Source organism: Coturnix japonica, chromosome Z, assembly GCF_001577835.2.
Source record: "Coturnix japonica isolate 7356 chromosome Z, Coturnix japonica 2.1, whole genome shotgun sequence".
NCBI classification, from domain to species: Eukaryota; Metazoa; Chordata; class Aves; order Galliformes; family Phasianidae; genus Coturnix; species Coturnix japonica.
The window spans coordinates 25,524,509-25,549,900 of NC_029547.1; the positions used below are offsets into that span (position 1 = coordinate 25,524,509).

At 36.6% G+C, this 25,392-nt stretch overlaps 1 protein-coding gene across 1 annotated transcript in view; it reads left to right on the forward strand.

Annotated features, from left to right (window-relative positions):
- Positions 1-25,392, forward strand: part of LOC107306117 (lysine-specific demethylase 4C-like) — a 131,287-nt gene that overhangs the window by 97,859 nt on the left and 8,036 nt on the right. Inside the window, exons 10-12 of the mRNA XM_015848974.1 lie at positions 207-392; positions 7,592-7,762; positions 22,944-23,063. Of these exons, the coding sequence (XP_015704460.1) occupies positions 207-392; positions 7,592-7,762; positions 22,944-23,063 (477 nt within the window). The remainder of the gene's footprint in view (positions 1-206; positions 393-7,591; positions 7,763-22,943; positions 23,064-25,392) is intronic.

Consider the following 25,392-nt stretch of genomic DNA (forward strand, 5'->3'; position numbering starts at 1 on the left):
AAAAACAAACAAAAACACCACATATTGATCATCATATTACAAAGTTACCTCCAAGTTCATAAAAGTATATTCTTATGCTATGCACATTATGAGGTACAAAATGTAACCAGTGAAGCATAAATAATTTTTCAGTCCTTTAGATGCTTGCAGTTGCAAGTGGAATTGTGATAGTATGGTAAATATTCTCTTTTATTTTGCTTCTACAGAAATGTATTTTCTGCAGACAAAGAGTTAAGAAAACCTCGGGTGCCTGCATTCAGTGTTCTTATGGACACTGTCCAGCCTCCTTCCATGTCAGCTGTGCCCATGCTGCAGGAGTTATGATGCAGCCTGATGACTGGCCATTTGTTGTCTTCATCACTTGTTTCAGGCACAAGATCAACCAAAATGTGGTAAGGAATTTGTTTAATGATATGTTAAACATCAGAATTGCAAAACTGGAGTATGTTTTCAGAGAAAAGAAAGAAGGGATCCACATAATGTATAATGGCTCCATCTAACATATTTCCATGCATAAGAAAAGTATTGCATCTTGAAGGATTTTTTTCTCATTATGTTACCTGGTAGAAGAAATACTCGATATGCTAAGAACATTTTTGTGTTATACTCATTGTTGAATATGTTGTTTTGACAGCACAATGAATGTCTGACTTCTCTGTTTTGTTAGTGTTGAATGTATTGAAAATACACAGATGACAGAACCTTTCAAATTCTCACAGTTATTGAGTGATGTAGTGTATATGTAAGTTCTTTGTGCCACAGCCAAACAATGCCATGCAAATACTCAATTATTATTTCATTTGGAAAAGCAACAGTGATGTGTCATGAAAATTCATATTATTTCTGTATCTTTTTATTTCTAGCCTATCTGAGAAGTACCTTTTGTATTTTAGATGAGACACAAGAAGAATTAGTTATTACTGTCTCATAGGTTCAATATCTTTCATCTTCATGAATGGTTACTTATTCCAGTTGAGAGAAATCTCACAATGTATCTTGGGCCTTTAAAAGTGTATTTTTTTTCCCAGCAAACTGGAAGAACTTAATGCGGTAACACTGAGGAAATAATGCACTGGACAAGCTGAAAATTCTCAAGTTTCAAACTCTTTTTTAAAAATATGTGTTTTATCTCCTTTAGATGTGAAAATTGAAATAAGTCCAGTTAATGCATGTATTCCATGCATTTCTTTCAAGAGACTGTCAATGAATTTTTGATCTTAACAACAAGACTACTGGAGAGTAAGATCTCCTTTTAAGTATAATAAGATGCCTCCCAACTAGAGCGATGAGCCAGGCCTGAGTTTCAGTCTGCTGATAGTTCATAAAAAGGCAATGAATTATATGGTCCTGTTTAAAATTTCCCCAGAAATATTATGTGTTACAAAATTTTTTGTTTTCCAAAAAAAGTAGACATACAAAACCATTGTGTTTTGCATGGCTGTTATGTCTTCGTACATTTTTAATGGCAATAAGTTTGGTTTAAAATACAAGAAAACTGCAACTTCTGTCTGTACCGGTAACTTAGAGACCTTAACTTGTTTAGAAAATGTTACTCACTAGTTGAATATTACTGGGTCAAAGCATGGCCAGTAAGAATACAGTTGTTCTTCCTAAATGTTTTATTATATTTCTTTTCAGATATGCTAGCATTACTCCAGATAGTGAGATATTCATCAGTAGCTGGGAAGTCATTCCTTGATCAAATAAATGTCCCTGTATGTTCTTTCATATCCACTTCATATGATTGTTGTGGCTACTGCGTTAGCCCCTTAGATTTTCAAACATCCTGTAATGTACCTGCTTATTATATTGGGAGACCCCTTAATTCACCCCAAAAATGGCACGTTATTTTCTTCACCTGTTCTTTTTTATGATACTAAATGAGCTGAAGCTATGGATTATTCCTTCTGTGTTTGTATGGTGCCAAAACTAATGGTTAATATATCCTAAACAGACTTCCTTTTCTTTTTCCCGGTACGCTATATCCATGATAGTTTGTAAGAAAAATACCTACAAAACATTAATGAAAAATATGTAGATCATTTAAGCAGAATTTATACTATCTGTGTAATATAAATCATTACCAACTTCAGCGCTGTCATTTGAATTTTAGCACACACTTTCTCTAGAAGAGAAGAAAAAGTTTTAAAATAGCTATTATCTTGAAAGCTTAGAAATTAAGCGCATACTTGTCCCATCCAACACAATGGTAATAAAGTGAAAGGGATTCCCCCCGGATTCTTATTGATTTATATTCCTGTATTTGGTTGCATCAAAAAGGAAAAAAATGTGAATAAACTGTAGCTGTTTTAAAGTGTTTTTTGTGAATGATATTCAAAGGTGATTGGAATGAAACTGAACTCACCTTTTCGAAAACAGATCTGCAGTTTTATTTTCACTTGGCTCAAATGAACATCAGATGTGCTGAAGAGAAGGAAAAATAGCGTGTGGTTTTTTGTTTGCTTTTCCTCAGACCTGAGTTTGGAAGGACCAAGCATCTTATTAACAGAGTTTTTCTGTGATCATCTTCAGTTAGCTGTGAGTGCTGTGGGTTGAGCCTGGCTGGCTGCTTGCTGCCCACCACACTGCTCTCACCTCAACTCCACACCAGGAAAAGGAGAGGAAATAGGATGAAACAGCTCACGGGTTGAGATAAGGGCAGGGAGATTGCTGACCAATTACTGACACAGGCTAAACAGACTTAGCTTGGGGAAGATTAATTTAAGTTACTGCCAGTTACTGACAGTGAAGCAGTGAGAACTAAAAGCAAACTAAGTGCACTTTGCCTCCATCCATACTTTTCTTCGTTACCCCCTCAGCAGTGTGGGGGAATGAGGAATAGAGGCTGTGGTCAGTCCATAACGCTTTGTCTCTGCTGCTCCTCCACGGTCACACTCTGCTGCTGCTCTGTGTGAGGTCCCTCTCACAGGGTGCCATCCTTCCTGCACCAATCCATCTAAGTGAGCTTCCCACAGGCAGCAGCTCTGATCTGCCACGGGGCATCTGCTGGGCTCTTCTTACAGAGCGCACCCCTGCAGACCCCAATACTAACAGTTTGTAAGCTGATTTATAACCCATTGTATGTCCAAAAGATTGTGGCAAAGGTGTTAAGGATTTATTTATGATTGGTTTTAAATTCTACCTTTTGAATAACCTAATCATGCCTTTAAGGTTTGGAATTTTTGTTATTATTGTTTTTCTTGTTATACCTTTGTTAGCTATTAGCTAGCCTTTCATGCAGACATTATGTTGCTCTTCACTATTAGGTACAACTATGCATCCTTATTCTAATTAGTGTTTTATTTTATTTTAATTTCCTTGCTTACAAACAGAACAAGGGAGATACAGATTCACTCTGCAAATTTTTGCAGTTATCAAATACGTCTTCTTTTCAGCAAGAACAAATCTCTCCTGGTATTTGGTAGTTCAGAGCACTCCACATAAAGCAAAGATGCTATTTCTCTCCATTTCAAGGAAACAAAATTACAGTTGTTCAGTGTTTCAGTAACAAAACCTCTAGATGTGAATATGTGCCTGAATGCTCAGGGAATATCTTGGATTGCTACTTCCTTCAAGTTTTAAAAAGAACAAACAACACAAAACACAGCAACCAAAAAGAGCAGGAAAAATTATGGCATATATCTATAGCAGTATTGTAATGTAAATCAAGGAAGTTGCTCAACAGGAAACTCACAAACTTACTATGTGAGATTAAAATGTATTATTGCTGATATTAATGTATTTTTTCACCTAAGGCAAGCACTTACTGCAATGACGAAGTGAAATTTTCATCCAGATAATTCATTGCTGCAATCTCATACAAATTGTGTTGAAATCATTCTTTGATACATTTTCATAACTCTTCTTTGCATTTTCCTTTATCTACAGTATTTTTTCCTAGACTGCTCTTTTAATGTCAGCCATGGAAAATACTTGCAAGTCTACTGGTGAAAAGCCATCATAAAGATGATCAAAAAGAAAAGCTTTACTCTTGTATCCAGATAGTGATGCCAAACACAGTAAATACACACATTTTATGAATCTGATTTTTCTAATGTTGAGAAGAACTTTCAAAAATGCATTATGTAGATACACACAGTCTCAAAACTAAGTATATATCTTGTATTTGTTGAAGGTAGTAGCAGAAAAGCAGTTTTATACAGAATGGTTTGAATTTGTCCTGTTGCATTCTATATTAATTTGTGCTTGTAAATTGGAGTGCAAGTATGCCAACAGTGCCCCGTCATTTGCTGCCTACAGACAGTGGGTTGTGTTTTTTGAATTTTCCATGGTCAAACCATGTTTATTTCTCTGTATGAAATGTATCCTTCACATCTTTTTGTCATCGGATTGCCAGAACATTTGGAGTTACAGATGAGAATAGTTGGTCCACAGGACTTATTTTGATTAAAACCTCTGTTATACACAAGAAAATGAGTAAAAGACATTATATGTGACAGTAGTGTTGGGGAAAAAACACTGAAGAATTTATACAAGATTAGCAAAAGCAGCACTGAAGGTCAGAGAAAGTCAGCTGGAAGCAAACGTATCCATCTGTGATATTTCATTTTGAAAAGGCGATCAGAAGAGGTATCTAGACAGCCTCAGTTACATGCTTGCCTCTGATCTGCTTTAAATTATCATTTGCTATTACTGGACAGTTTTTATCATCTCATACAGTGGAGGAAAGTATACTGTAAGGGGGTAACTGTAGAACCTTTTTTTTTGGTTGAATACGTGAGAATACAATGGTCATTGCCTCTGTCTGCTAACTACTGCCAGCTTCAACATTTTCAGGAGACTAGAAGCATGCCATAGGAAGGACAGATGAGTCAAAAATCATGAAGTGGCATATTTTTTGAAATGTCATGCGTCATTTCTGTGCCCAAATTGCAGTTCTGAGGAGTGAGCAGAAAATGCTGATGGGAGAATCATGTTTCTCATGTTCATTTCTGTATCAAATAAATCTTTACTGTATTTAAATAAGAATTTTAAAGATCTGCCTCTTTAGGGAGGGTATCTAGATGTTTGGATATCCATTATAGGCTAGCCAGCTGTTAGTATCTAATAAACATATGCATACATACATTTTTTTTTAATAAGATTTTTGAGTCCTGACATACAGAAAAAGCAGGAGAAAGTCCTTTTTCTTCTTGTCTTTCTGAGGTTTGCAGACAGAAGGAGAGGTAAACTTTTTTTAAAATGCATCTCCTTGTTCTCTGTGTATCTGCTCCTATCTTAGTTCATCCTTGGCTTAGGTAGTGTTAAAATCATGCTTTTTAAACTACAGCTTTCTCAATAATCTGGTAACTACCACAGCTGTTCCTTTAATCTCATAGACTTACATAACAACTGTTCTTTCTGATCAAAAACGACATTCTTAACATCAATAAATTCTGAGGATTTTCTGACAGGAAATGTTTTCTGGGACATGCAATATGTCGTTGGAGTGTGCTTGTCAATATTTTTTTCTGGAAAATAAATCAAGAATTCTAGCAAGTTAACAGAGTAAAAAATAATCTCCTTGAGCTAGGATGCATTTCTTTTTCATTCTTACTTCTTCTAATGAGCTTTGGCATTTTTCCTCTGAATATTTTTTGTCATATGTAAACCTGTATTGTCTCTTTACACACTGTATTTTGCCAGTCCATCGTCAGAAGAGTTCCATTTTCAATGTTTAATACATTTAAACCTTATAACAGGGATATTTTTCTCATATTATAGTAGTGTAATCTTAAACTTCTACTTTCAGTTTACTCATAAGAGTGCCTGAATTAATACTCTCCACTGTGATTCCAATTTCTTTCAAGTAACTGAATAGACTGAAGTCAAGAATTGTTTGGTAGATGGGCATTTGTGTTTCAAGGTTGGATAAGAAGTGCTAGCTGACATGTTAGCACTCCTGTGGCAACATCAGTAAATGGTCTCTTCCGTCATCTGCTCCTCTGCAGTTAAACTAAGTAACAGAATTAACTACATAAGTAGCAATATAAAATGGAATATCCAGGTAAATTGTTTAATAATTTACATACATGATCAAAACACAATTTTGAAGTAAACTTTAGAAACATTATTGGATTTTTTTCTCTGAGGTGAGCTCAGCTAAATCTTTCAAATGCTTATATTAGGCAGAGTTCTGACACACAAAGATTTAGTGCACTGTCTCCAGAAATGGCACTCCGATTTGGTTTGTAGAAGCAAAGAAGTTTAAACTGGTGCAAGAAAGAGGCATGATAGTGTCTACGGACTCCACGAAAGTGGGAGATGTCAGTTATTTCTTTTTCCCTGGGTGCACTGACGCTACTATGGATGTTTGGAACCTAACATAAAGTACTGGTGATGTGTTTTGTTCTCTCTTTGATATTAATGCTATAAAATCCATTTTCCAGATTCTCCAGGGGCACTTTTATATTTCTGTATTTATTGAGGAATACATTGCCTCTGAAGGTTTGGAAAGCAGTTTTAGGTAAATCAGTAGCAAATGTCGTAAGATTTTTTCAATCTGCTTATGTAAGCATTTCTAATAAAAATAGTCAGTGCTTTCCATATGCTATTGCAGCTGCCCCTTGTCTTTGTGTATTCTACTGGTAGTATATATAGCTAAAATCACAATTAGTTTGTCTTGCTTAAAGAAAAGGACCTTTGTGAGGTAATGAATGGACAGTCAAAATTGCAGGGAAGAAGATCTGTGTTTGACCAGAGGCTCTATTAAACAGTGTTTCTGTGCCCTTTGTGTCTGTTGTATTTTCCATGGAAATAAATAAAAGGCAACCTGTATGTTTCTTCCTGGTAAAGAACATTGCTTTTTAAGTGGAAAGTTCCTGGGTATACTTCAGTTGGAAGTCGATGCTTAACAACTGTCAGCACCATGTGAACTGCTGAGCATTTGTTGACTTACTAGGTTCTATTCTTCCTTTATTTTTAAAAGCCACTAAAAACAGTTATTGATGTAGATTTTTTGCATACTTTATCAACACTACCATAGTTCTGATAGATGTAAGTAGCTCTATTGAATGCACAGTGAGAAATGAGAAAAAGTGATGGGTACTGATACACTAATTGAGTAAGTAAAGAGTGATCAATGCTGTCTGAAGTCTTCAAGTAAATGTTCTGTACAGTATTAGTTAAGAAGTCCCTCAGATAAACTCCTGTAGGCAGCTCTGCCATTAGTTGAAGATGCATTACATTTTTTTATTCCATTCAGAAAATAGCAAAGTAAATATGAGAAATCATGTCACAATAAAATACTTTAAAAAAAAAACCTTCTAAAACAATGCAAGACCAAAGGCTAACTTTGCCACGTTTCAAGAACTTCAAAGAAAATGTACAAATTCTGTTAATTAATATTCTTTGTCTGCTTTGGAATGGTGAAAAGGTATAAATTGCTGATATATTTTTGACTGCTGTAATTTGTTATTCTTGAGGTGCTGTTTGTTTTCTCATGAAATGAAATACTTTGTTAAATTTGTGTGATTATGATAGAAAGGAGCAATTTTACATTTAAAGTTTTTTTTTTTTTTATTGAGTGCTATTTTTCATTTAAAGTTTTAACATTGATACAATTCTGATGAGTACTTCCAATTTTCTCAAGAGAACCAAAGCATGTGAGAAGACCATTACAGTTGGGCAGACAGTCATTGCGAAACATAGAAATACGAGATACTACAGCTGCAGAGTCATTGAAGTGACATCACAGCTTTTCTATGAGGTCATGTTTGATGATGGCTCTTTTAGTCGGGATACTTTCCCTGAAGACATTGTGGTAAGTACCTTCTTAGATAACCTTTCTTTTTTGAGGGGTTGATTTGTTTTGCTATTCACCTTTTGTTTTTGAAGAGTTGGAACATTTTGAACTACTTCTTTGGACCTTGAGGAGATAACTTGTAATGTTCGGTTTATGTTTGTTACTTTTGCTGCTGAGATTGATTCTTTTCTAATGGGCTTCCAAATTGTGGTTGTTCTAATTAGTCTTTGCCATTGGACCAAATGTATCAGAAGTAGTCTTACAAAGCCTTTTAATTAAATAAGAAATATGTATTTAATAAAGGAGATGAGAGAGGGAATTCCATGTATCCTTATCTGTCTCTCAGAGATAACTTGTAAAAATTCCTTGCTGAATAGAAAAATCTTGCTGTAATGAGAAGAATAGCTCTCATGAATCAGTTCTAACAACTTGTTTACACCTTCTGATGTTTAGCTTGTGCGATTACATTATTAATGAAAAAAACCATAAGGGAGGAAAATGTGTAGTTTACTTCATTTCCAAAAAGCAGTTTTTTATTTCCCTGATGCACTTATATAAACTGCCATGTTTTTCAGAACTGTTAAGGACCACATTGTAAACTTAGTGGATCTGAACAGAATTTGCAAACAATTGTGAATATGTTCATTTTCCTTCATCATTTACATTGAGTAGATAGGATGATAACACTTGTTCTGTTCATCAGGTGCTTCATGGTGATTGTGCTGCCATATGACTGATCTTTTTTTAACCTTCATGCATTTCTGAGGCTTTTTTATGCTGAGCTTATTATCTGCTGTACCTACAGATAAACCTGTAGAAGTTAGTGCCCCCAGGGTACATGGCTTGCAGAAGTGCTTTGTGTTGCCAAACTGGTTTTACTTTGCCCTGTGCAGAGTTGGAAATTCTGGCATACACACCAGTGCATAAGAATGTATACTTGATTAGTGTATGCTCCAGAGGCACAACCCTTAGCAGGGGCTCCTCTGTACTCCTCTACTGCAAAGATGTCTTTGAGCTGTTCTGTTTTCTTGAGGCTTAATGTTTTCCTGGAGGTAGCATTAGCTGACAGATAGCATCAGTGCAAATGATACTGTTGTTGTTAGAAGCTTCATAGTTATTGAAAAGTCATCTGCCTTTTAAAATATGGCATTTTGAAAGGGTACATTTCAGAGCAGTATATGGGGATTGAGCTGTTTACCTCCCACTGCTGTTAATAGAAAACATTTTGCAATTCCCTGCTACGTGTCTTTGAAAATTTATCCTTTAATTTGAAACACTCTGAAAGGCTCTACTAATGATCAAACTTTGATTTAGGATGATCAAGATATTAAGCAGATGTGGCTGTATTGTTATTAGAAACCCTTCTTTTGTGTATGCCTGCATCGTGGTATGGCAGAGATGAGAAACTGCTTGCCACCCTGGTGGGGTATTCTGATCTCGAGCTAAGAATAAATGTAATCAGGTCTGGATATGCCTCAGTGCTTCCTAGATAGTGGATGAACAACATATAATTGTTTGATGGAAACACCAAACGAATTTCACATTCCTTAGAGAAATCTTGTTGTGTTTTCATTAGATAATATACCTGCAGCCGTTACTGGAAGGGAGAAAAAAAAAAATGTTTTTTCTTCTGCCTGGACTAAAACTTGCTAATCCATGCAATGTGCGTATCAGGTGTTAGTGCCGCCGGGAGGACTTATTCATCAAATCTGGTGTGAAAGCAATGTTGCTGCCTATTGAAGAACTTATTTTTCTAATCTGTTTTCACTTTTCAACTAGCTCACAAAGATAGCAGCAGCTTTCTGCTTTTCCACTATGTGCTGAATCCTCTACATAATTTCAGCTCAGCTCACAATAGACCACAATTCCAGTGTTCAGACACAGTGATTTATTTTTAAGAAGGAAAACGGGGAGCAGGGAAATTTCAGTCTCAAAGCTTCTTGAAACTGTTCGCATGTAAGCATTCAATAACTTCCAAAGCAAGGTGTGCTTTGTTCTGTTCTCATATGTATTTTTTACTGTTTGCATCCACGTTTACTACATAGATCAGGATTTATTAGTTGTAGGTGTTAGATATATAGGTGTAGCGATATAGATTCATTTTATTTTAAGCTATTTCTTGTACTGTATTTGATTTCTGCCTTGTCAGAATTTCTTTGAATAATCACTCCTCAATTACAGTGTTGAAACCAATTAGACAGCATTTTTGGTGTGCAAAGAAGCCAGCTTTCCCTCTATCTGTTAAGTGTTAGAGGGTGCAAAGTAGTGTCTACAGCTACACATTTTCTGGCAGAAACAGTGGGACAGCTTTTTCTTTAAATGACATAAGGACTGCACTGAAGGGATAGTATATGACATCTTAAAGGATGTTAGATGGCAGCTGTGGCAGTTACCTTAACCAAGTCAACATGCAAGGGTGGAACGCATATGCTGCAGTCCAGTTACTGCTTCCGAGAAACAGCAAGTATGCCACTTGCTGCTTCTTGAAGGACTGGTGTACTCTAGCTTGTCACACAGCTGCTAGTTCAGCACCAGGAGGTATTTTGTCCAGTTCAACAGGACAGATCTGTATGGTACACAGATGTTTGTGTATTAATTCCACATCAGGAAATGTCTCAGGTCTTCAGCCTGCTCAGTTCTTTTTCATGAAGAAAAATCCCCGCAGGGGATTGGGAAGGGAATTGGAAGGGCAGAAGTGTGAAAAGTCGTAGGATAAGATAGAGTTTACCAAGTAAAGCAAAAGCTATGTGCAGAAGTAAAACAAGCCACAAAATTAATTCACTGCTACCCACAGGCAGATAGATACTCAGGCATTTCTAGGGAAGCAGGGCTCATCACATGTAAATTTATTGGGAAGACAAACACTGCCACTCACAATATGCCCTCATTCTTCCTTCTGCAGCCCAGCTTTTGTTGCAGAGCTTGGCATTGGGTGTTATGGAGTATCCGCTTGGTCAGTTTGGGCCAGCAGTCCCGGCTGAGTCTCCTCCCAACTTCTTGTGCACTTCCAGCATCCTGGCATGAAGTAGAGCCTAAGAAGCAGAAACATCCTTGGCTCTGTAGAAGGAGCGCTCTGCAACAGCTCTTACGTGGCTGTGTGATTGGCACTTTTTTCATAAAAAATCCGAAGGAGAGCATCATATGAGCCTCTGTGTCAGAAATGATCTCTACCAGCCAAAACCCTGACACATCCTAAATGCTCTTTCAGCTGATGGAATGTTGCTGTAAATGTTCAGCAGGTATGAAGATCAGGGATGTGGAAGCAAGGTGTATATGATCAGCTGTTTGGAGATATATATTCAGGAGTCCATGAGTTTGTTTTTCAGACCACGTTAGGATGGATTCCTCGTGTCTTAATAAAATGCCATAATTTTACTACTAAAAAATTGTTTAAACGCATTTTAAGATAGCACCTGTTGGAAGCAGGAACAAGGATGGTTTGCATGTCTAGTTGGTTTATCCAACACTTAGCTTGATTTGTATGTTTTGAGTCTGATACTGTTTTCTGACACACCTACTATGATACCTGGAATCCTTAACTTTAATCAGCAGAGTTATGCTGATACTAATTTAAGTATCTTCTTTCAGTAGTGCACCCAATAGAGCCTTTGCTGTCAGGAGGACAGTGTAGATTACAGTCTGTCTCTTTGTGTCTGTCAATACTTTAAAATCACCATTATCAGAAAAGGGAGGAACAGGACTATTTAGAACTCTGACAGCTGAAGTACATCACTGAAATTACCAAGAAGGCTACAACTTTTCACAGTGTGCGCAGAAACTTCACAGAACCCAAAGTTATTATCTTCTCCTTTCTTTGTAATAAATCTGAGCTCATTTTAGTTACTAGTATTTGAAGGAAGACCTGCCAGAATAATAGCAATGTAATTTGAGAAGCTATTTAAAAAAAGACTTTTCTCAGTCAGAGACTTTCTTTGCAATTCTCTACCTCAGTCCCTGCTGACAAATGCTCACTTTACACCTCTGCAAAATTATGAAATGAAAGCTTCAGTATCTCATGACCCACACTTCAGTGTATACATATACTGTGCGCATAAGCTTGCCAATTATCTTTTCTTTCTTGCTGAATGCAGGCTGACTGATATTCTGAATGATCCTTTCCAGCGTATATGTCTTCCAGCGGTCTGAAGTTGCATAGGCATCTGTTATCTTGGAAGTTGCCCAAGACGAGGTGAACTGATTGTGGCATAGCATAGTGTAGGGGTAAGAATACAGATTGTCCTGAGGATGTTATTATAAGGCTGCTGAGAGACAGAACAAATTCGCTTCATCCTCCTTTGAGATACAGAACCAATGGGATTTAGCTGGGCAGTTCTTCAGAAATTATTTCCTCTACAGGCAGGCTGAAGGGAACATCAATTTAAAACTGCAGTGTGCTGTTATGTTGGTGAGATTTTTTGCATGTGTAGGGAAAAAGGTAGTGGTTTCAGGCCTTTGAATGTCAGTGCTTGGCATACGGCTTCAAGACAAAAGTCTTACTTCTTTACTACTGACATTATCTGTCTGTGACAAGTGGCTTTCAGTGGTGCTATAAATGCTGTGATAGTTCAGGCAAAAAAGGGTTTTTTCCTTCATTTCTGAATCTGTTGGAAAATAAGGCCTGTGGAAGGAAAGAACAATTAGGAAGAAACATATGAAGATCAGACATAGAGATTCAGAGCTCAAGATTATGTCTGCAGGACTGCAGACTGATTAAGTGTGGACACTTAATAAGCTTCTCAATTTCTGTTTGCTAGTAGGTGTGTGGCTACTTATTTTGAAACAGTGTGCTTCTTTGCAAACTGACATTTGGAAATAGTGTGTTGACAGTGTGTTGATGTCCGTATAGACAGAAAAGTAGAGGACTTGTTTCTGGCCCTGGGAATCTCATAAGGATGCTGTGTCTTACAGAATGGGCTTGTGTAACGTTTTTTCCCATAAGTCTTGTCTGGCATTATTGACAGAACTCCTGACTGGTTTGAAGTAGTTTCTTTTCTGGGTTTCCTTTCTCTTTTTACCTCTCTTGCCTACCTGTTCAAATCCTTAAACAGTATTCCATACCTTATTCTTATCTGCAAAAGATCCACTAGATTTCTGATGGAAAATAATAGAATATTGTTCACTTTTATTATGCTGACATTTCACTGTACAGTGGATAAGGAAATTAAAACATTTGAATTGATACTCATTCAGTCTTCAGATACTTTGGATGTTCTCCAGTATCACCAGCACCAGCAATGTCTGAGAACATAAAGGTTAGAGAACAAGAGGATAAATCATATTTGGTATAAATGTAGTCAGAAATTACTCAGAAGTAGATGAACGATGTAGGAAAAGAGATACAATTAATTACAATGGGTTTAGCAACTTTAAGATTTTAAAACAACATTGAGCTAAATGCTGCACTACTCATGTTCAGCTTGTTCAATTATATACATATATTGTTAGCACTGTAAACATATCTGCTTTATAGGTAAACTTACTACTCGGCAGTTTTTACAGTGTGAACTTTGGCTGAAAAATTCTGGAAAGTACATTTGAAAGTCATGTGAACCATCTCTCAGGAGGAAATTTGGGTTTCTCTTTTGGATTCTTTTTTTGTTTTAAATCCGTTAAAAATATGTCAGAACATTACATGTGTGTGTGTGTATCATTGTTCTGAAAAACGGATGTCACTTTTTTTACACTTCTTTTTTTTATTGTGAATTTTTGCACTTGATTTGCAAGCACTGATACAGATTATGCTATTCTTTACACATACAAGTCATTATTTGTCTCTTCTGAATACTAACAGTATGAATTTCTGTTTTTAGTGCTGTGGTTTTAGTAAGCTGAAATCAAACTCTTTGGAACACTAAAAGAGTACCTTTCAAGTGGAGGCTATCATTCTGTCTTGTAACTCTTGAAGCTGCAGAGCATTAAAAAATGCAGTAGCTTATTTCCAACATGAAATTTGTTGTACAGTACTATAACTGTATTGATTTAACTGAGATATTTTCATTTTATAATTGAAAACAGAAGTATTTTTTTCTGCAGTTTTTGCTTTTTCTGTTTCCTGTTACAGTAGAAAGATTATAGGTAAGCATAAGAATTGAATACAGTATAGAGTAAGAGCAAATTTAACCTTAAAGTGTAAGTATTATCTTTATACATTTTCCTATATGTAATGTCTGTTCCACTTCCTGACACAGTGCTTTACAGAACCTTATCAATACAGAACTTACATGAATTGATGGTAATGCCACAGCTGAGCAGAAGAAACAAAATGGAAGATAATCTACTACTTTGTGGTTTAAGATTAAATGGCTAACTTTGCAGTGAAGCAGCTGAGAAACAGAAATTCATTGAGATGTTTATTGCGATTGCAAAAGTGAGTGCCTGTCCATATCCAGCAGCATGATGAAATCTACCATATTGAGCGTGTGGGGCACAATAAAATATCTGGAGTCAGATAGGAATTGCAGATCAAGTGGGTATTTAGGATGAGGAAGCAGCATTATTTGCCTTTCCGTCTTTTTTCTGAGGTAACCAATAACTGTAGGATTTTCATATCTGGCAATTTACACTATTTGTTGTATATTTCAGAAGTAGATTATTTCCCACCTTGCCATTTGTGTTATAATGGAGAAAATAATGGCTGGAACAGAATATAAAATCCTCATAGTCCTCTGAGTTCAGTAGATTTACTAGGAAGCTTGAGCCTTTAGATCCTTACTTGTCTCCATTTGTGTGCCTCCCAGGGAAAGTGAGAAATGAACATACTGGGGAGAGTACAACAAAAGGTCACTGGGATGATGAGCAGTTTTTCCGTAATGGAAGACTGGGAGAGCTGGAACTGTTCAGCCTAGAGAATAGAAGGCTCAGGGCAGTTTTGTAGATGTATGCGAGTACCTGAAGTATGCAGAGAGAGCCAGGCTCTTTGCAGTGGGGCCTAGTGACCAGAGAAGAGGCAGTGAGCACGAACTGAAATGCAAGAGGCCCCTCCTGAACCTCAGGAAACATTACACTTCAATTTTTCATTTTTGATTTGGGGTTGACTGAGCAATGCCAGAGGCTGTACTGAGAGGTTATGGGGTCTCCCACTTCGGAGGTCTTCAAAACTGCCTGGACATGGTCCTGGGCACCCTTCTCCGGGTTTACCTGCTTGAGCAAAGCTGTTGGACCATTCTGTAATATATATAATATGTGTGGCTAGGAAAGTAGGTGGATATGGTAGGATTCATGTAACTGTTGCAAGGTTTCTCCACTACACAAAGGAGACCATGTACTTCAGTCAAGCACAGTGAGTCAGACACCCTGATGTGCTTGCCAATTTCACCTTCACGCTGCTCTTATGAGACAATGAGTTTTGTTTCATAGAGCAATTTGAACCCCACAGTAAGACTTCCTTATTATCCTTTATTTTGCACTATATTTGTATGCCCAGTAACATCATGGACATCCTGAGCTGTTTTCTGTACCAGAGGCTAGAATTACAGTCTTTTGGGCAATTCTGTATCTCCCATTTAGCATTATTCATGAATTTGTGTAATTGCTGAACAACTATGTAATAGCTGAAATAGTACATTTCTAAGCTGCATATAAAATTAAAAAAAAAATAATTGATGTACTAAGGAATGAGTGATTCAGTTTGACTTCTAGTTTCCCTTTGGTGAAAAAATATACTCACTTTGTAAGAGAAGAATCAGCAACATTTTAAGGACAACATAATATGCATGAGTTCAAAGTATTTTTATACTATGCAGTCTGTGATCCAATGCTAAATTTGTTGAATTACAGTAACTATTCTGTTAATCTGGTGATTTCATTGAATTTATACCAATTCAAAACGAGAATTGCACTCCTGGGAATCAGGCCTGCTCTTTCAAATGCTAATGCACTGTGTAAATTGCTGTTCCTGTTTAGATAAAATTCTGACTGTGGCAAATTAGCTACCACTATCCTTTTCATTCAAATTGTCTTGGAACGTATGAAACCTAATTTTGTGTTTCTAAAAATTTGCATGAGTACTGTATACTATCAGTTTCTCAAAGAAAAACAGTTTGACAGTCTTTGACATCAGCAGTTGATTTCAGAGAGTTTCTACAGTTCTTTGTCTTCACTTCCGCTTTAATAGTGTTGGTAGATATATTCACTGTTTTCAGCTGCAGTATGTTATTTGTCTGTATGACAAGCTTCTCTAAATCAGAGGTGCTGTTGTAATCACATTGGTTGTGCTCCTTATAAAACAATTACTGGTAAGCATGACTGTGGAAGCTTAATCACTAGCACTAAAGTTGAAAGTTAATGTTAGCTGAAATAACATAAGCAGAGGAGACAACTTGTATTAAATGTCTTTGCAGAATGGCCTTGGGGACATTTCAGCTCTGACGTCAGGACTGAGCTGAGGTACAGGGAAGGTACCTTTCCTACTCTGTCCCGGAAGCCGTGTTCTCTCTCGAGTTTGTACAGCAGTAGCTAACTTGTAATGACAGCTTGTTCACTGCACGTTCAGTTCCTCTGCATCCTTTCCTGTTCAAACAGTCTTCACATATTAGTGCAAAGAGCAATATATCTCATGGCAGGTATCCCAGCAGCAATGAACTGGGTTAGTAAATTAAATTCAGTTTGTAATTTGAAAGGGGAGAATTTAGGTAGGATTAACTAGAGTCAGTGGCAACATCATTTTTGTGCAGTAGCCCAATGGTTAGGCTAAGAATGTTCATACTTTTTTCATGTTGTGATTCTGGGAATGAGAAATCCATCTGAAGTCTTATCAGTTGAAGTGAGATGTAGTGAGCATGCTTTGTCTGTTGTCAGAACTAACAGTTTCCACTGAAGTTTCTAAAATTCTATGATTAGTGCCTATTTTGCTATGAAATAAATTTCAGTTCCTCCAGAAAAAGAGTGCAGAAGTGTTGGTTATCAACTTCTGGAGACTATGGATAAATTTCAAATTATTTTTTTAGAAACCAGACAATTTTTAATGTAAAAGCTCAAAATGAGATACTATATTGGCTTTCTCCGTACAAATAGTTGATAGAGAAAGGTTGATATTAAAGTCTGAGACATTCTTGTGGATTGAAGTATGAAGGAGGCGGTAAGAGATGGACAGTTGCTGTTTCACAGTTTGATCTTAACAGTGTGGGTAAATTTGCAAACACAAATTAAGTTCTAGTATGTAAAATAAAAGTGAGAAAAGCAGGATAGGAAGGCCAGGTTTATTGCAATTAGAGAGTCTGATTTAGCTTTAATTCATCTATTCAGTATCTGTTTCTCTTTGATCTTTGAAACCTCAGGGCTAGATTATCTGCTTTCAGTCTTCTAGGAGGAGGATTAGAATATTGTACCTAAACCTCTATGAATGGGGGATGGAACAATATGTAGAGGATAGGTATCATCAGGCACAGTAGAGGATGAAGCCAGACTGCTACTTACCTCTGCCTTTAGCCATTTCTTCTCAACAAGTCTCATGACAGCATCATAGTGGGGTTCAAGAGCATTCTGATACAGAAGGCAGCAGCACAACAAAATTGATTCTCATGCAGCCTTCATGTAAGACTGCAGTCGACTGATTGGAGAGTGTCTTCCTGGAGGGTTTTGATGTCTTCTGGTATAGAAATAATGAGAAACTTCAAAGTACAAAAATATATTCATCTAAACTAATTGATACAAATATTTTGCTTCGTCAGGCTTTGAGCTAACAGTCAAACAGCCTTCAAATGGATAGCATCTGGGAAGAATAACACCAGCCAGATTCTACGTGTATTTTTAAAAATCCCATACTATTTCTTTAAGAGTAATCAACATTGTTTATGCCTCTTACATATTTCTCATTCTTTTTGCTGCATTACAGAATCATACAGCAAGAAAGTGTTATAAGTACGCAGTAGCTCAAAAAACCTGTTGCAAGAGCCACATGTACCCACTTTAGCCCTGCACTGTTCATATCAATTATAGTGCCAGTGGCGTTTCTCTAGAATTTTAATAAACAATGAGGCATTTTCTGCTTTGTTTCCAAAACAAAGCAAATCAGCAAACAAAGCACAGAAATGTCAAGAAGATGGAGAAAATTTTGCTAAGTGACATCGAGAAAAATGCTGTGATTAAAATACAGTTTAAACAAACTAAAATATTTTATTTAGAACACAGTCTGAAGCATAGAGATTTGAAAAATACCAGAGTTCAGCACTGTGCCTGCTAGTTAAACAGATAAGCAATTCTATTAGTGTTGAGGAAAATAAAATTGGAGTTGCTGAGATTCATGTGATAGGAATGACTCAGTTAGGAAATAAAGAGGTGTCCACCTGATTATGTTTGCTGTCATGGTTAATGCTTATTTACAATTTGATGCTCCTCACTGTGTGGATTTTGTAGAAATACCCTAATGGGGAGTGTGTAGAAGCAAGTTAAAGTGTTTTAACAAGATGCAGAAGAATGGATGGTTCAGAGCAGGAAGAGGCTATTCTATATGTAAAAGGACATATCTAAAAAAAAACGAGGTTTTACCTGTTCATAAATGTAAACCTTGGTTTTGGGAAACGGTGAAGCTGAAAACAATTGATGTTTATTCATACAGGTTGGTGGTGAATGTGAACTACACACAGATGATATTCCCATTTTATACTGTATGAAATAGCGTGATTTTTTTTTTCCTTCAGTATCTTTACAAATGTTTGGGCTTATTTTTGTAAAAAATGAAAAATATTAATCTTCCTTTTCTAGCTATATGTGTCTGAATTTTTTAAGACTGTGTTCAGGGAAAACTAGTAATCAGCTGAAGAGGTTTTCATAGATTTCAGAGTGATTTCATAGAATCACAAGGTTGGAAAGGACCTACGAGATCATCTAGTCCAATCATCCTCCCACTACCATTGCTACCAGAAGCCACTAAGCCATATCTCTTAGCTCCTCATCCAGAGACCTCTTGAACACTGCCAGGGATGGCAACTCCACCATCTCCCTGATTGAAAATGTATTTTACACTGCAATATTTAATTCTGCTCTTCCCTACTAAACTCACTGTAGGAGCACAGCTGTAAGAACTGAGTTTAGTAGTCTCCTTCAGACAGTGTTCTGATCTGATCAAAATGAAAACTGATTTCCATCATCCTGATAGAAGTTCCACAGGAGGCTCATGTGGAAGTATGAGTGGGAGGCAATGTGCAGTTCTTAAAACAAGACATAGTGATAGAGTTTATCAGTTGGAGGTTCAGATCAGAGCCCTTCATCCCTGCATCCTCTCTTGAGTTAGAGCAGGATCACATAATCAAAATAAATAACAAAATCCAGGTGATCAGATGATGATGTCTTGTGATTTGATAAAACAAATATTGATATTTTGTCATGACTGTTTTCCAGTAACATTTTAAAATATTAGACTATTGCTAGATTTATAGCTCCTTTAAACAATACCATATGGGCATTTTCCTTTTTTTCAAATAAGGTCTAGAGATAAAATGACGAATGTTATTGCTATGATTTGAAATACAAAGTTTACTTTTTTGGCTCTGATCTTACTGTTTTAAGTGAAGGGAGTTAATTGACCCTTCTCCACCAATCACATGTCACATTCACCTAAGACTAAATCAAGTTTGGAAGGATTTGATTCCAGTTAAGCTCCTGAAAGATCAGACATGCTTTAAGCTGACAGTTGAAAGGCAGAATGTTGTGCAAGCTTATGAAAAACTTTTTTTGATGCTAGATTCTGGAGCAATTCTGAACATGAGAAATATTTTTGAGTGTCTTTTCAGGTTTTTAAACATGAAAAAAAAACCAACAATAATCAGATTTTTAAACAGAGAAGAAAGATTTTGAAAGTGTTATTAAATGATGCATTGCAGTCTTTAGGTCTTTTTCATTCAACTGCTGCTTTCCTCACTGGGGAAAAAAAAAACCTTCAAACTTTTTTTTTTTTTTTTCCCCCATTAAGTGCTAATATATTCTATGTCAGCTATGCTCTATTTTCCTCTCTAAGATTTCTTCTCTATCTAGCTTTCTGTCAAACCAGAGACTCAGTAAATTAACTTCGGCTGATATCTGTAGTCTCAGAATAATTTCATCATTTCCTACTACAATCTTTACATGAAAGACTACAGTATCCTTTCTACTATCAATATTGCTTTCCAGCTTCTCTAAGCCAGTCAGTGCCTGAAGATATGAGCCACACCTGTAGAAGATGACTTGCTCAGTAGCACTGAAATTTAGCCTTGCTGACTTCAAGAATCACAGGATTTAATTTTGTGCGTCCTTTGAATTCAATAAATGTAGTTGTTTTCAGTATGGTTGCTTTGGATAAAATGTAGAAGAAATCTTAGTCGCTTCTATTTTTGTAATTTCCAAAATATATGCAGAATTTGAAATAGATGAATTCATACCATTATTGTAAAGAAAAACATTGTCAAAATCAAACTGTAGTTATCCAGGGGATATATACTTCTGACAGTTTTGGAGAAATCTCAACAGTTCTTAAATTCATCTTAAATCTATACTTTCTAGCCTTGATTTAGGAGGGTCTTCTGAACATATTTTTTCCATTTTTAAAAATAAATTATATTATTTTCTCCAGGTGTTAGTGGCTGCAATTCAGATTTTTGGAATCTCACAACATTTCTATGTCTTCTTTTTTCCTTATTTCTTAGTGTAGGTCCATGTTCTTCTGTTCAGCTGGTGTCAACAATCACCACCATGATGGTGCAACTAGAGTTCATACTTACAGATATTTTCTTCGGCTTTTGTGAACCAAAGTATAGTTCAGTCACTGTGGAAAAAAGAAAAGGACATCAGGGGAAACAAAAACATAAGAAAACTTTGTGACAGAGTTAGGCATAAAACAACTTTCTTTATCATTCCAACAATTATTACTAATGGATTAATTACTGTTTTAGCTCAATGCATGTCATGAATATGAAAATATATGCTTCTAAATTCAGAAAAAACATCCTGTTTTTTTAAAAAAAGTTTAAGAATTGTTATTCTCTACAAGTTTTTGCTTAGAATGATTTTTTTTATTATCTGTAAACTTATAATGTGTGAGAGTGTGTCTGAAGTGTGCATTACTTACATCTGGTGTATGAGGATGTTCAGAGATTGCCCTATCTTGTGCCCAACTTTTCATGATAAAATTGAGAAGAGTGAGGTTGTGTTTTGTTAGTTTTGGCCTGAAAAATAGGTCTGACCATGCCTTCAGAAGAAAATGATGAGGATTGTTTTTACAGTAAAGAGGTAGAACCTTTTAAATGGCTGTGTAATACAAGAAAAGCTAGGAACTGTTGGCAGTAATCAACTCAAATGTTTTAGTATGAGTTTCCCAAATGTTGTTGCATAAAGTGAGGTACTTTGTTTATATATACATATTAGGGATGGATTTGTGTCATAATTCCAGTTCTCCTTAGTTATTTGCATGGGAACTGTTAATTTTCCATATGAGCAATTCCATTATCCAACCTAGAGAAGCTGTGAGACTTTTTTATTCTACCAGATGCAGAGGGACCAATTCATGATAGGGTTTTGTTCTTAGAAAATTAATGTTTGGCCTGACATTGTTAATAGATTGTTTTAAGGAAATCTGCTATGTTCCATGACTCTTTGTCAAGACTTTTTTTTTTTCAATTTTTTTTTTTCTCTCCATTATTTTTTATGCTTTAGCAGTTGAAAAGGGAGAAATATAATGACACTATTGAGCATCTTCACAGTCAAGGAGAAAAACTTCCTCTTTCTCCCTTCCTGTGGTACTAGAGTGCCATTTCCAACTCCAGAAGTGGGTGGACCCATCGGAAATATGGTGATACTAAAAGGATACATGGTTCTGTGTCTGTCACAAAAGCTCTGGCCAGGCAAACACAAATGATGTGTCTTGGAGCTGTCCCCTTGGAGACCTACTGAGAGACAGACAGCGTTGTCATCTGTTTTACAGGAGTGCATGTTTCTACAAAAGCTCAGCATTATTCTCCTTTTCTCATGAGATGAATCAATTTCATGGATATATATGATTAAAAACAGTTTACCAGGCTTGGATTGGGCTAATGTGCTATTGTAACATAATCGTGCTCCAGTAAGGATCACTGTAGCATGTTCTTGCATATTTTAAGTTGATTGTCATAATCCCTGGCATCAGTTAGAAAAGCCAGGTGAACCCAGCAATACAGTTTGGTAATTATTGTATGTAAATTTGAGACTGAAAACAGTGAAACACAGCAACCTGAGGTAACACCAGATCCTGAAGGGCCTTGCCCCTAAGTCCTTGTATCTGAGCCCTTGGCTCTACCTTCTCCCTTCCTGTTCTGCCTCTCAGCAGTGAGCTCAGATATCACGAATCTCCATCTAGGAGGAAACCATTAAACTAGCTCTAATCTGCTTCACAAGTTTTCTGAGGTAGTCACTACAAAGTACAAATGCTTTCTGGGGGGTGAATATTTGTCATGGGTGATTTAAAGGACTCAATGAGCACAGAACTGGCATGGTCCTTCCCATGCCCATCATACTGGCTTCTGATGTGAATAGTGCGCTCTTCACGTAAGTCATTTGGGTCAGACCTGAGCCGTGCAAGGCAAAAGAAACCATAGCAAGGATGTACGAGCAGTATAAACTGTGCTGCTCTGTCATTCTCTACAAATCAAGCACAAATTTTGCCAAAACACGAGAAAAAAACATGTTTTGTAACTCCTGAAAAATAACAAGCGAAACAGAAAACCTCACCTGTTCTTCATTATGTGTATTTAGACTATTTCAGTGTTTCTCCATCAGCTATGCAAAGAACTCATTGACATTCTCACCATTTATAGTTTGATCTATAACTGCATGTTTCAGTCAGCGAAGTTAGCATCTAGCAAAAATGTGCTGCAATTAACAAAACATGAGTTATTTGAATATGTAAAAGAAATTGTTGCACATATTCAATTGCTCTTTAGTGATCTTTATTTTCAATGTGTGACAGAAATTAATTTGGGGAAATGTATCACAGTTGCTGATAGCTATCTGATTTATGCATGTGTTGCCTTGCCAATGCAGCATCAAGCTGTTAAGAGAGTTTCTGTGGTCAGTATTTCATTTTCATAAAGGCTAACAGTATCTTCTGTTAGCCCATTAGCAGGATTATAAAACTTGAAACACACATGGTAATAAATCTTCTCCAATTATCAAGTTGTAAGAAGCAGCTTACTGGTAATTTCAAAGTGTATTAGCTCGCTCCCTGACGTGAGAATCCATCCTTCTTTGTAAATAGAGCAGAGATTGCCTAAAGCTGGGCCCACCTGCAGAGGGAGAGGTTGTTCAAGTGAAGTGGCCTGATGGAAAGCTGTATGGTGCAAAGTATCTCGGAACAAACACAGCTCACATGTATCAGGTGAGTGTCTATATTTATTACCAGACTCCTATTTTTGAGATGTCTTTATTGCTTATTCAGCTCTAGCATTGGAGTGGCAGACCACAACTTCAGATCTGCAGGAGTATGGACTAAATTGCAACTGCTGTTGCCTTTAAACCAGTGCATAATGCTGTCTAAAACCTTAACTAGTACTGTGCATTTCGTCCGACTTGAGCTTTCACTTGATCTTATGAAATAAAATTTTGAAAAAGGTTATTTAATATAACTCAGTCAGTAGTCTTCATTTTATAAAGGAGAACAGGTAGAATATTAAGAGAAATAGTTATTTTTTTTCCAAGTCATTTACTTACTGTCTCCAAATCAGTTATTTATTTGATTTCAGGTAATTACATCATTAATGAGATAAAATCTATTATTAGTTTATGACCACAATGTGCCCCAGGCATTTTGTGAAAGGATGGAAAAAAAACAGTAAAAAGAAGAGTGAAAATAGCTACACTTCCATTTGTACAAGATACTTCTGAATTAATTAACAAATAATCTAAGAAGTGTTTTATCCTTAGCAAAAGCAAAATGAAACAGAATACTGCAGCTTTAAAAGGTTTTTAAGGCTAAAAAGCTGACTTCTGATTTCAGAGACACAATAATTGTTTTTTCGTGGGTTTTTTTTTTATTTGTTTTGTTTTGTTTTTTTACTTACCTTTGAGAAAAAATCAGTCAGCAGTTTTGAGTACCCCAGTGAATGGTAGAAACTGCAATAAAACAATCACAATAATAATAGTACTTCTCTAAGAATGAAAATCTAGGTACATTTCTTTTATATGTATATAATCATTTTCACTTATGTAACTCTTTTCATCTGAAGGCTTCACATTACTGTACAAAAATGGCAAATTTGCTATTATGTCTGTAGATAAATTAAGGCATGGGGAGGCTAAATGATATGCTGCATTGACCTTCTCTGTTTGCCAATGACTTGCAATCAAGCTCAGGTCCTCAAATGCCTGATCCCTTGAGTTAGTCTCTAAATTTTACCCCTTTGCTTAAATATATAAGATGTGTTATTTTGTGAAAGTAAAAAAGTTTTGTTTTAAATAAAATATAAAGATTATTGTTCAACAGTAGCAGTAATCTTCTAATCATTTAATCTTCTAAACAGTTGGTCTTCTAAGGAATACTGTGAGATTAGATTAATGTGTTGTTTAAAACTGAAATAGTAAAAATTAGCTTTTTGTCTTATTTTGGACCTCTTAGACAACATGATGAGAACAATATAATTAATGGAAAATGGACTAGCAAAGGATGTTAGTAAGGTTTGCAGTTTCTCAGCATACCAATTATAGGATTATTTAGTTTGGGGAAGACAAGAAAGATAATCAAATCGTCCATCCATCACCACCATGCCCACAAAACCACATCCCTAAATACCACATCTACACATTTAATGAACACATCCAGGGATGGTGACTCTACCACTTCCCTGAGTAGCTTCTTTCAATGTGCAACCACACCTGAGAAGAAATTTTACCTAATATCCAACCTGCACTTTCCCTGGTGCAACTTCAGGTCATTATCTATTGCTGTTACCTGGGATAAGAAGTTGATCCCGGACTCGCCACAACCTCCTTTCATGTAGTTGTACGGAAGGATAAGGTCTCCTCTTAGGTGCCTCTCCTCCAGACTAAACAGTCCCAGTTACTCATCTTGTGCTCAAGACTCCTCACCAGATTTATTGCCCTTCACTGGACACAATCCAGGGCCTCAATGTCTTTCTTTTAGTAAGGGGTCCAAAACTGAATGCTGTACTCAAGATGTAACCTGTGCCCCGTCAGCTCATCTTCTGGCACATGGAGACAGCCTGTTCCTATGCATTTGTGTTAGAATCATATAATTCTTAGAAGGGACCTTCAAAGGTCATCTAGTCCATCTCCCCTGCAATGAACAGTGACATCCACAGCTAGATATGTTGTCCAGGTCCTGATCCAGCCTTGCCTTGAAAGTCTCCAGAGACAGGGCATCAACTACATCTCTGGGCAGCCTGTTCCAGTGCCTCACCACCCTCACTGTAAAATACTTCTTCCTTACATCCAGACTAAATTTACCCACTTTAAGCTTGAAATCATTTCCCCTTGCTCTGTCACCACAGACCCTGCTAAAGATCCTTTCCCATTCTTTCCTGTAGCTCCCCTTTAGTTAACGAAAGGCCTTAATCAGGTCACCTTGCAGCCTTCTCTTCTCCAGGCTGAGCAGCCTCCTGTCTTTCAGTCTGTCTTCATAGGAGAGCTGTTCCGTCCTTGGATCATTTTTGTGGCTCTTCTCTGGACACACTCCAACAAATATACTTCTC